The sequence below is a fragment of the Desmodus rotundus genome, chromosome 9, assembly GCF_022682495.2.
Source record: "Desmodus rotundus isolate HL8 chromosome 9, HLdesRot8A.1, whole genome shotgun sequence".
In the NCBI taxonomy this organism is placed as follows: Eukaryota; Metazoa; Chordata; class Mammalia; order Chiroptera; family Phyllostomidae; genus Desmodus; species Desmodus rotundus.
The window spans coordinates 103430904-103443036 of NC_071395.1; the positions used below are offsets into that span (position 1 = coordinate 103430904).

Genomic DNA, 12133 nt, shown 5'->3' on the forward strand with positions numbered 1-12133 from the left:
AACAACAACATAAATTTGTCACTGAGGTGAGCAGCAGAATCGTTGAGCAAATTGGGGCATTAGTTCCAGACATTAATTAAGCAACAGATTGGTGAGCGGCGAATTTATCCTTCATGGAGTTCAGAGGGTTGGGTGGGGGCAGGAGGCAGGGCCCAGGGAAAAAGCCAAGAGAGCTAGGGACCCCAGGATCCCAGCTCTGGCGGTGTAGGGTGTGGGTCCTCACAGAGCTGGGTACAATGCCCTTGACTTAGGGTTAACCGGGAAAACCATCCCAAACCCCTCAAAGCCAGCTGGACCCCAGTTTCACATAGACAGCCTATTACATGCAATGCACATGCTAAGCCTGGTGTGATCCACACGTGCACATGGCCTTAACTGCTAGGCCTTAGCTCCTCCCTGCAAGGCACATGCCTCCACACAGCCAACCAGCTAGCCTCCCAAAACACCACCCTGGCACCCACCATGGCAGCCTCTTGTGCCAGACCTACAGCTGAGGGCGATATCTGGCTGGGGCTAGGCAAGGGTGTCACCCAGTGACCACTGCCCACCCCGGGGACAGTTTGAGTACTCTCTCCGTGGGGAAGGAGTCACCACAATTTCCACTGCACTTTAAGACCTACTTTTGGCTGAAGGCTAGGGCTGCCACTCAACCACAGCTCCCGCCATTCTGCCCTGGCCCCTCCCCCCAAACCTGGTTGTCGTCAGAAACTCATTTATTTAAGGGAGACAGATAATGAATCAGATCTACATCTTTCCATGTTATGTACATTGTATACATGTATAGGTTATATATACATACGTGTTACATACATATATTATCAGGAAAAACCATGTTGCCCAATTCTATTTTTCTATAAAGTTAATTGCCCATTTTAAACAGCAAATCACTCAAAACCATTAACATTGGTTATCTCGGGGTTGAGACAGCTTCTCTTTTTCACGAGTTTGCGTGCCAGCCTTGCGCAGGCGCCATGCTAACCTTCTCTGTATCGTTCCAATTTTAGTGCATGTGCTGCCGAAGCGAGCACTTTCTTTTACCTTGTGCGTTTTCCTGCTGGGCAAATTTTGCACAATCAGAATGTCACTTTTATCATTGTTAAAAAAAAACAACAGTAGAAGTACCTCTAAAAAGGAAACATTTATTCTCTTCCCAGGTCTCTCCTTCCCCAAATCCTGATTAACCCCTAATTAATATCCATCTTCCTATGAACTCAATTTAATGTGCCAATTGGATTAGCACTCTCGAAAAGAGAGAGCATCCTCCTCTGATGGGCGATGTGCCCAGCTGTCCCCAAAGTAGCCTCAAGGGCTCAGAGATGTGGAAGGACAGACTTGGGGACCTCAGGGGGTGTCCAGCCTCAAATGCAATGCCCTGGCAGTGGGTGGGCATGGGTCTTGGGAGGAGGGAGGTGGTGTAGGAACTGGGGGGCCAGGAGGACAGGAGGATGCCCGTACCCAGACTTTGGACTGCACAGCTCAGGTCTGGGCCGACCACCAATGCCAGACTGTGACCTCTCTCACCTCAGCCCTGAGGCAATGTGGGAAATCAGGTCTGGTCTGGTGGTGATGGGGTTGCCAAGCAACTAGAAGGTCAGCGGTTGCCAGGCTGATGTGGATGAGAGGCTACAGAGTTAAGGCAGAATGAGCAGCTAGCAGGGATGAAGAGCAGGAGGTGGCCACAGTGCCTGGGGGGCACAGGTGGGCTTCCAGTGAGAAAATGGAACAGCAGCCAGAATGAAGGGTGGCAGGGATCCTAGGGACTGCTGACTCCTGCAAAGGCAGGACGCTGGGGACTTTGCAGGATCCTAGGGACTCCTGCAAAGGCAGGACCCTGCACAGGGGGCCTGGGGGAAGAGATGCTCACATTCCCTGCCCCATGGCCCTGTCTCCATCCTGGCCACCTTTCTAGTCTCACAGCCTTCGGAGGAAACCCTCTTGAGAAGAGAGAAGGCCTGTTTTTAATTCTCTCCCTCCCTGGGGTGAGACAACAGGGCAGAGGAAAGCAAGACATGTAGGAGGACTTCCCGATTAGGAGGGAGATGGCGAGAAAGCAAAACAGTGATTCAGGCAGAGCTTCCCAAAGGTAGGAAAGGGGCTGCCAGGGGAAGCAGCAAGCACCTGTCCCTGGAGGCGTTCCAGGGAGCCGATGACTCCTGGTCTGAGATCAGACAGAGGGAACCTTGAGTGGGGCCACAGACTAGGCTCGGAGGTTCCCCAACACTCCATCGATTGGGGCAGAATCATTTGGGGGGCTTTCAAAGACACTTTCCAGGGCCCCACATTCCCTGAATCAGAATCTCTGGGGTGTAAGGCATGGGGTTCAAGATTCTGACAAGTCCCCAGGATGATTCTAGTTTGGGAATCAAGTCAGCGTCTGTGATTCTAGAGGCGGATGACGTGAGCTACCATGGAGGGCTCCCTATGACCCAGGCACGGTGCTTGGGACACGCAGCATCTCATTCCTTCTCTCTTTACAGCAGCTCCATGATGCAGATATTGTTGTGCCCTTCGACAGAGCAGAAACCGGGGCCCAGGGGCTTATGTAACTTGCTCCGGTCACCCAGCTAGTTAGTAGCAGACTGGAATTCACTGCCAGGTGGTGTGGCTCTCAAATTAAACCACTCCACTCTACTGCCGCCTCCAGAAAGTCATGCCCGATGCCACGATTCTCTGATGCAAGGACGCCTTCTCTCCGGGAGAACGCATGCGAACAAGATACTTGGTGCAAGACAACACTGGGGAGTCTGGGACGGATACCTCCCAACCCCGGTCGTGATGCTTGGGGCTTGAGGGGCCAGACACTGCAGGACACAAGCAGCAGTCTAACTTGGTTAAGCTCTGGGCGTGGGTGCTAAGGAAGATGGTGGAGGCACCCCCGGGTGCTCCCCCAGGGGTCTGTAGGATGCCCTTGAGGGGCACACAGCTCCTCGACTATAGATAGTCCAGACTCCCCAGAGGAGGCAGGAAGGCCCCCATCCCTGAGCTTAGCTTAGCCCTCCACCCAGGCAAGAGGTGTAGGGGTGCAGGGCTGTGAGTCTCTTGCCTGGCATTGACCAGCTCCCCATAGTGGAAAGTCAGAACAGGATGAGGGACCCATCACAGTCCCAAGACCTCCCTGGAAGATGAAGTTCCAGGATCTGAGTTCAGAGAACAGGGCCCTCAACAAGATTAGGGGACCCAGGCCCCCGCCTCAGAGCCAGCAGTTGTGGCCTGGGAAAGCCTGAGTATCCCCAACTTGGATCCCCAGCAGGGGTGGCCAGAACTCCCATGCTGGGTCCTCAAGCCCCCAGCAGGCAAACCCAGGCTCTCTCAAAGCAGCAGCCACAGCCTGCAGCCCCAAGGCCCTCCGCCCTCACCAGAGGGTCCCGTGCAGCCGCACGCCCCTGTGCAAAGCGTGTGCAGGGAGAGGTCGGGCAGGACAGCACATGCAGTTGTAACAGAAGCAGAAGCAGCGCGCACTGACCTTGAAACTCCAGTAGTTTGGCTGCTGCTGGAGACAAGAGAAGAGATGGTTATGAGGGGTTGGGTGGGGAGCGAAGGGGCAGGGGTGGATTAGAGACCTTTGGAGCTCATCACTAGGCCCCGGGACAGGGGCCCTCAGGGGCCCCCCACCCTCCCAGGAACAGGAAGGAAGCTCTGCCTGGTATATCCCGTAGTCTGCTGAGACCCAGGAGGGCCCTGAGCAGGCTCCAAGGGTAGGGGTGGGGAGATCCTCTCCAGATATTTACAAGCCACACATTCCAGTCACAGTAACTGTCCTCGGAAAGTTACAGGTGGGAAAAGGCGCCAATGATAGTGATACAGGGAACCCATGAGACTGTGGCAGAAATGAATCAGAGCTACATGGTCAGAGAAATGGCTTCTGGTTGTGGCAGGCCAGGAAAAACTTCCCGAAAGAGGTGGCATTTAAGCTAGCTCTTGAAAAATGAGCAGCTCAGATTGGGTAAAGGCAAGCTGAGCAGAGGGGAAAGCGTGGGCAAGTGCCCTGGGGCGGGCAAGCAGAGTGTGGGTAGCAGGAATAGTCAACTGTCCCATTTGCTGGGGTACAGGGCCTGGGAAGGTAGAGATTAGGCTGCAAAGAGGGGGCTGGGGCCTGAGGAGTGGGCTTAAGTGCTGAGCAAACTTCTATGGACTTAACATGTTGGATGAGCAGAAAATATGTGAGTGAAGCACAGTGGGGTTAGAACTGGACCCCAGGAGGGTTGATGGGGCAGGCAGTGGAAGAGGGAGGTCTGAGACCAAGGCCGGGGCAGGAAGGCCCGTTAACATGATAACTCGGGTTACAGAGAAAGGTGAACAGGGGTCAGCCACCTCGAAGCCCTGGGCAATGGGCGGGAGCCTCACGCAGGGCAGCAGAGGCGGTGGGGAGAGTGAGAGGGCAGGCAACACCCTGCGGCCAGAGAGAGGAGAGAGCAGGGCTCTTTGCACACCTAGAATGAGGGGAGGGGGCTCAGGTCCCTCCTCATCCACAGTGACCTGGGGGCACCTGGCCTCCCCTGGGGGCCAGAAAGCCCTTTCTGATTGCTGAGGACAGGAAGGAGTGGCCTGGGGGCCTGACTGACTCTTGGCAAAGATGAGGGCACCCTGCTGACTGGTGCCAGCCTCAGCAGGAAAACAAGAGGCAGCAGATGGCCTGGCCCTGGGGTGCCTGGCACCAGCAAACAAGATTCCCTAAGCCTCAGAGCCACTGGCAGAGGAGAGGGACACTGAGGGTCCCCAGTGGGAGAAGAACCCAACATCGGGGCGTCTTGGGCCAAGTGACCGCTTTAGTGACAAAGAGGAGTTGGACAGGGGCTGGAATGGAGGCTTTTTAGGGTGGGGGTGATGCCGGGCTAGGGCAGGGGTAGACTGGTTCACTCTCCAGGGCCACTCCTATCTACCCAGTCTGAGCTACAAGCCCCAACTCTCCCTCTGGCATTGGATCTCAGAGATGCAAAAAATAGTATTGTAACATGGCAGGCGGGGCAAGGGGACAGCAAAGTCTGTGCCCCAGCCAGTGCCTGGAACAATCTATGGACACATGCCACCCCCACGGGTACCAGGGGCACCCACAAATGCCAAGGGGGGGAAGCACGGGGCTGAAGTAGCAGGCTCTTGCCACGGCTGCCTGTGGCCTTGGGAAGGGGAGGGGCGGCGGAGGGAGTGGACACATGGGGGCCAGGCAGAGCTGGGCAGAGCAGAGCAGAGCCGGGCAGAGGGCTCTGGCAGGTTCGCGGTGAGTCTGCAGCGCTGTGGTGACGGACGGCTCTGCAGAGAAGGCTGCCGTCTCATTCATTGCCGCCATCACCCTGTGCACACTCGGGCCACCCACAGCCACTGCAAGGCGCCGAGCCCGTGCACTGACTCCTAGACATCCTTGATGAGGACATCACCACCAGCACACCCAAAGCAACAAAACACACCCACAAAAGGACACAAGCACTTCGAGAGAAGCTCTCCACGGTCAGAAACCACCCCAGAAACAAACACCCTTGGAGACGGGTGAAGATGGACCACCCCCACTCCTACACGGACACGCAACCCCCAGAGGACCCTGACTCGCTCACACACACCGCCACAGGCGCCACTCCAGGCAGAGACGCTGAGGCACTGGCCCCAGTCACATCCCGCAAATGTCCCCCAGAGAGTCATAGAAACACAGAGAGCCAAGGAGACCCACTCACACACACCACACACCAGATGCAGAAACACCCAACGCAGTAGACACATGTACAAAGAGAAGGTCTCGTCTCTCCTCTGCCCACTAGCTAGGTCAGGTGCCTCTGGCCACCTCAGCCATTGTCCCATGCCTATGATGTCCCAGACATCATGTGTCAGGTAGGTGCACTCCTGATTCAAAAGAGGCAGAAGATGCCCCACCCCCACCCAGCCCCCAAAGTCCACACATCCAATTCAGTCCATGCAGATGGCTGGGGCCCACTTCATGCTTCTGAGAGGGATTCAGGGATGGCGCCCGTCTACAGCCATCATGGCTATGCCCTCGTGGGCCTGCCTTGGGGTCCCAAGACTGGCACATCTACGGGGCAGTCAGACCTGCAAGGGAGGGGTTCCAAGCAGGGACCAGGGCAAAGGACTGGGTGGCATCAGTGCCACAGGAAAGGCCAGCCAAGTCCCACTAGAGGGTAGAGATGGGAGCGCCGCTTCATTTGTGCTTGGTGAACTTGGAGTGAGGCTGCAATCATAGCTCTGGGCTTTCAGGCACTGGCCTGGACAGCACTCTCAGTGAATCCTGACCACCCTCCTCTTTGGAAAGTGGGAAAATGACCCTATTGTATGTTGGACCCACCAGGAATGAGACAGTCTCCTGGCAACTCAGTGTCCTTTGAGGGGGGAAGCCTGGGAGAGGTCCATGGGGATGTTATCCACCCCATCTCTGCCTTTTTCTAGGGTGTTAAACCCATGGGACAGCCTTGAGTGACAGCAGAGGGCTCCTCCCTTGTTCACTAAGGTGGGGCTCTCCCCATCCAACCTCCAGCACCCTTTACCTCCTCGCCCCTCTCCTGGTAGTCTGCTCCTCCTGCCTGCCATGCCCACCACAGTGCCTGGTGCACAGCAGGCCCTCAACAAATATTTGACTAGGAATTAATGCCAAGAAAATGGGAGGAGGGGGATATCTCTGAATACCCTCATCCAGCACCATTCTCTCCATTTCCTGGCACCCAGCTCTGCTCAGCCTTCTGGGCCCTTTCCCTGAGAATTTCCCAGCACCAGCCAGCCCCGCCCCCTATGCCCCACTCCGCCCATCAAGGAGGGCAGAGGTGAGGAAGGGCCCAGGAGGGGTCTGGCTCCCCAGCCCAAGCCAAAACCTCCAGTACCTGGGTGAAGCTGCCTTGGTCCCTCTAGTCAGGAAGGGGTCTCCCCTTCCCATCAGACAGTGAGAAAGCAAAATAAAGGGTAACCACTATAGGGAAGAATCTTACAGGGGCCAGGGAAAATGTCAGATGTTCAAAGGGGGTAAGATGGAAGCCCTCCATCCACTCTCTAGCGGAAAGGCTTTCAGAAATGGGGGAGGGGAAGCTACTCGGAGACCCAAGAAAGTGAGGCCAGAGAGTCCTCAAACTCCCTGGAGAGAAGAGGAAACAGCCTTTTCCCTCTGGGGGGCTGGGGAGTTTACCCCCTCCCTCCTCCACCCTAGGGGCCTTTAGTGGGGTTCGCCCCCGCCCCTTCGCAGCTGATCCCTCTCAAGGCCGTTCCCTGAGAGGGTGAGGTTCTGCCCCCTGGGAATCTTACTCAGCTAGACAGCTGAGGTCCCGCCCCTTCCTGGGCAGATGCCCCCTTAGGCTAGGTCGGTACGTGACCCCTCTTGACCTGGAGCCCCTAGGACGCATCCTCCGGGGAGGTCGCACCCCTGCTACCTTAATACCGCGGCTCCTTGTTCACTAACGCACACACCCACCTCTCAACTCCTGTGAACGCGCGTCCACGTAAACACCCTCCCTCTTAGGCTGGAGCTACGTAACGCCATCCCGAGGCCGCCACCTCCCACCGCGAGGCACGGCACGTGCACGACTCTCCCCTAGGTGTGCTTCCTGGCGCTCTCACCTCCTACCCCTTCCCAGTGCGGTGTGTGTGTTGGGTGTGTGTGTTGGGGGAGGGGAGGTGCGGAACCTGAGCGGCACCGGGGGCGAGGACGCACCCCGGAAGGTCATGACTTTTCGAGGTTGGAGGAGGGGTCACCCACCGCATTTCGGGGTGGGGGCTCAGCCCACGCGGGAGACGGCGAACGCGGTGTGGGAGTGAAGGGGGCGTTTCTCAGGGATCTGGAACCGCAAAGGCCTGCGCACCCCCCACCCCTCGGAGCCGCTAAGCAGCCTTCGCATCTCTATGCCCCGGCTCCCCGCAGAGCCTGAGCCCGAGACCCTGACCCCGCAGCCGCTCCGCTCCCCCTTACCTGCGGCCACAGGTGTATCCCCCGAGCCCCAGGTCCCGAGCCAGGTAGGGGAGGGAGAGTGGCCCCTACTCCCACCCTCCCGGGCTCTCCCCTCCCCCGGCCACCTCCGCAGCCGCCGCCGCCGCTGCCGGTGCCCTTTGCTGCAATGCGAGAGCCGCCGCCGAGCGGGCCCGGGCCCCGGTCGCCTCGGTAACCACGACTCCACCTGGCGCGGCGCGGCGCGGCGCGCCGCCGTGCACATCCTCTCTCCGGCCCCCTCCCCCGGCGCGGCCCCGCGGGCGCAGCCCCGCCGAGGAGCGGCAGAGGCTACTGGCTGCGTCGCCGCGGTCACCCGATACGCCGGCCCTAAGCCCAGGACTCGGGTTGCAGAAGGAGGGAGGGAGGTTAGACAGCCTAGTGGAAGCGGGGGAGGGGCTGCGGTTTGGAATCTAGCCTCTGCTCCCTTCCCTCTCCAGGGTCCTCTCCAGGCCCCCATCTCCAAAGATCAGGAGTAGGGTGGGGGAAGGAGAGTGTCTTGTCCACTAACCCGCCACCGCGACAGCTCCCAGCCTCTACCCACCAGTCCGCTCTGCACCGTTGCCCTGTTCTGCCATGACTCAATTCCCAGCCAAGAGTGGGAGGCCTAGCACCCCTGTTTCCTTGATGGCTTCTGATCCTGCTGTGCTGTGTGACTCTGGCATTGGCTGAACGTCTCTGGTCCTGCACTTCGCAAAGAGGAGCCTCCTGCTCAGCCAGGGGCAATGGGAAGTGCTTGGTAAGCACTGAGTATCAAGTGATGACCCAATGCTGTGCACAGCCACTTTTCTCAGTAATTCCAAGGTTGCGAGGCGAGGGTCCCTTCAAACTCTCCTCCTTCCTCCATCAGAGCAGATGTGGGCAGGCCTCGAACCCCTAGTCAAGTCCAGCCTCACTCCTCTTCATCACCCCAACCACTCCACCCAGGGAGGCCTCTGCCGGCCCCAGGCACAGCACACCTGTCCCCTGCCTCCTCACCACCCCTGTTCCAGCCCCATTTTGGCCTTCCCATGCACTTGGCCACTCAGGACAAATCTATCCCACTTGCCATCCAGTCTTGGGGGCAGACACATCTTGTTCCCCAAAGTTCTGTCAAGATGGGGCGGAAAGCTGGGAAAGGAAGGGGCTGAACGCCCTGTGAGTGATGCCCAGCCACGCCAATCTGTTGCTAGGCTTGAGTTCAGTCAGCTAAAGCGTCGGTGCTCTGGAGACTTGTCCTCGCCTAGGCCGTCACATTTCTTTTTCTACTTCTTAAAAAAAAGTCAAGGCTTGCTGCCTCTCCCCAAGAGAAGCCAGGTGTGTGAGGAAGTGAAGCAGGCACCCACGCTAACCACTGGCTGCCCTGACCCTGCACCTCCTCAGCCTGCTGTAGCTGACCGCCAAGTCGAGGCCCCCTCGGGGCTGCCCTTCCTCCTTGTAACCCTGCCTCCCTGACCCCTCCTCCCCATTTGGGCCTCGGGTGTCTCTTTCTCTCCCATGGCAATTTCCTGGCCTGAGCTGGGAGCCCAAGCCCCGTCTAGGTGTGCCATTGTCTGAGATAAGCTCCATCTTCCCATCAGGGAAAATGAGGCTGGATGGGAAGCAGGAAACAACTTCAGAACAAATGGCCAGATGCCAACATCTTCTCAAAATTTTGAAAGTAAGCCTTGAACATAGCAGGAAGGGTGGGACAGAGACATCATGAAGAACTTCCTAGTGGTAAGACATCAGGGAAGGTTGGATCTGCTCAGAAATGGAAGGGTGGGGTGGGGAGAGGGGGATGAGATGGTCTACAGGGGGTGGAAATTAAGTTCAGGGCATAAGAGACTCCTGAAAACCAATAGGGTGAGGGTGAGGGAGGGACTCCTGTTTAAAGGAGAAAAGAACACGCACCAAAAAAATTTTTTTTAAAAACCTGAGTATTCCCTCTCAAAAAAGTCCTTCCCCCAAAGCCAAACCTTGCTACAGGTTTGGGGAGGGAGTGGTAGGAATTAGGCAACCAGGGGGGATGAAAATGGGATGCAAAATAAAAGTCCTGGATATCCCCCCTCCAAAAAAAATCCTCCCCAAAGCCAAACTCCGACAAGGGTTTGGGGTTGGGGTGGAGGTGGGTGACTCACCTGGGCCGGCTGGCCAGCCCCGGAGGGGGCGGAGTCGCCATGGAGGTGGGAGCAGAGGGAGCTGAGAAGGCACACGGGGTCCACGGTCCAGCCGCCAACCTGTGTGTGCGAAGCGGGGGACACCCCATTAGGGGGAGCGGGCAGGAGCCGCTGGGGGGCTGTGATGGGCAGGTAGGGGCATTCTTTCACACCTCCAAGGGACCGGCAACACCGGCTAGCCCCTTAGGGAGGCTGGGTCTCTAACTAGAGCCCTTGCTCTGTTTCTGCACATTTTTTCTCTTCTGTCAGTTTGGGGCTCCCTGAGCCCAGGGGAAAAGCTTCCCCATCAGATACTCCTAGGTCCTTTTCTTCATTTCTCTGCTGCTCCCCACTTCTCTCCTCCTTCAGTTCTTCATTACCCCCTCACTGAAGAAGTCCCTTCCTGCTTCACAGCGGTGAGAACCATCCGCAGGGTCCTCGCCCCAATGTGCCTCCTTCCCTCGCTGCACCGTCCTTCCCTGCCATCTCAGAAGACACGACCCTCTCCCACGGCAAGGCTACCCTACACCTAAGGCTCAAAGCCTTTCGATTCCTCCAGGACTTTTCCCCATGGCCCTCTCCCCCCCGCCCCGCATCTTCACAGACACGCATCCCCACTCATCCCATAAATATTTACTGAGCCAGCACTGCGCTTAGGCACGCAGCATTCCATGGCAAGAGCCCGCTGTGGGGCCTACCCATTTACACTCTACGGGAGGGAACCAGTGAGCCGATGAGTAAACAAATGAATTCGATAGTGAGTAGCTGTGCTTTGATTCATTTATTAAGTATTTACTGATGCCTACTCCACGCCAAAGAACATACCAGACACGGGTGAAGCCCTCAGACATGCCCTGGTCGTCTCTCCTGGCCCTGCGGCCCCTGTGGTCGCCGCCTTGGCCGTCTTCATCTGTTTCCGGCCAAACCTCCCCAGATAGGTCTGCAGCCGAGGCTCCTGTTCCCTCACCACCTCCAGTCTCCTCTGAAACTGGCCACTGCCTCGCCACACCCCAAGAAATGAGCCCTGGACCCCCTTGGACACATGGGTCCTGGCCAGTCCCAATTCCCTTTCTCTCCCAGCCCTCCTGACTTTTGAAGTGCAGGGGCCTCCCGCTGAGCCTTTCTCCTCTCCCTCAGATGCAGAGCTGTCCCTGGCCCCCTCCCCGACTGTCGTGGGCCCTCTGCCCTCGCAAACTCATTCTGCCTTGGTGGCCATGCTACGCGCCAGGTCCCTCTTCCACTCTGATTTGATGGTGCTCAACCCCTCTCTGAAGCTGTGGACCCTTTACACCCCTGAACTTACAAATGGTGTGTAACAGACACCCTGTGAATACCCTTCCCCTCCTCAAACTCCTCTCGCATGCTCCCATCTCCCACCCCCAAATTCCCTCCCAACTCTCTCATTTCTCCCCAAGGCACCAACGTCTCTCTGTCACCCAGGCAGGCTTTTCTGCCTTTGCCTCATAGCGCCAGGCAGCAAACAAGTCTTGTTCAGTCTTCCCTCCACCCCCACCCCCACCCCCAGGCTTTTCCCTTTGTCCTCCAGGACACACACTGTCCTCCTCCTCCTGCCTCTAGCCCCTCTTTTGTCCCCTCCTCTTCACCGTGGAAAACAACCACAGCCCTTCTAGCCACCACCACCTGGCCCCCCTTTCTAGTCTGCCCCCACTTTTCCAGTCTGCCTCCACACCCCCCGCCCACCCTGAGCCTTCTGAGCCAGCCAGGTGGACCTCTGTGCCATTCCCCAAGCAACCACGCTCAAGCCTGTGCTCCCCTCCCCTTCCCAACTCCTTCTAAAACAACATTCTCTCTCTTGATGCCTCAGCAGTCCTTTTCCATCCTTCTAAGCCTAGTTTAGGTACCTCCTCCTCCAGGAAGCTTTTCCTGACCAGGCCTGCCCATCTCATCTCTGCTACTCCAAACCCTCTCCCAACTGACTGGCCCCTCATATTTAAATTTAACCATCCTTTCATCCCATCTAGATCACAATTGCCCCCTCTTCCTCCTCCCAAGCCACAGCAAACAGAGGGATCCTTGAGAGTGGGAACCATGTCTCCTTCATCTCTCCCTTAACCCAGTCTCCCGATTGCTCCCAGGAGAACTCTGGAGC

General features: G+C 57.4%; 1 protein-coding gene and 1 non-coding gene across 14 annotated transcripts in view; both read right to left on the reverse strand.

Moving 5' to 3' along the window:
- SRCIN1 (SRC kinase signaling inhibitor 1) overlaps positions 1–12133 on the reverse strand; it is a 69079-nt gene that overhangs the window by 30328 nt on the left and 26618 nt on the right. For 7 of the 13 annotated variants that reach the window (XR_008425139.1, XM_053911291.1, XM_053911288.2 and 4 more), the window contains 2 exons: positions 10006–10104; positions 3464–3490 (listed from right to left, as the gene is read on the reverse strand). Coding sequence is in view for 12 of the 13 variants with exons in the window: in XM_053911291.1 (XP_053767266.1) it covers positions 3464–3490; positions 10006–10104 (126 nt within the window). In the remaining variant the exon portion in view is untranslated. The remainder of the gene's footprint in view (positions 1–3463; positions 3491–10005; positions 10105–12133) is intronic. The other 6 variants (XM_053911289.2, XM_053911297.2, XM_053911293.1 and 3 more) reach the window with 4 other exon arrangements.
- LOC112316608 (U6 spliceosomal RNA) lies at positions 922–1028 on the reverse strand. The gene has a single exon (XR_002976012.2). It is a non-coding gene; the product is annotated as a U6 spliceosomal RNA (small nuclear RNA).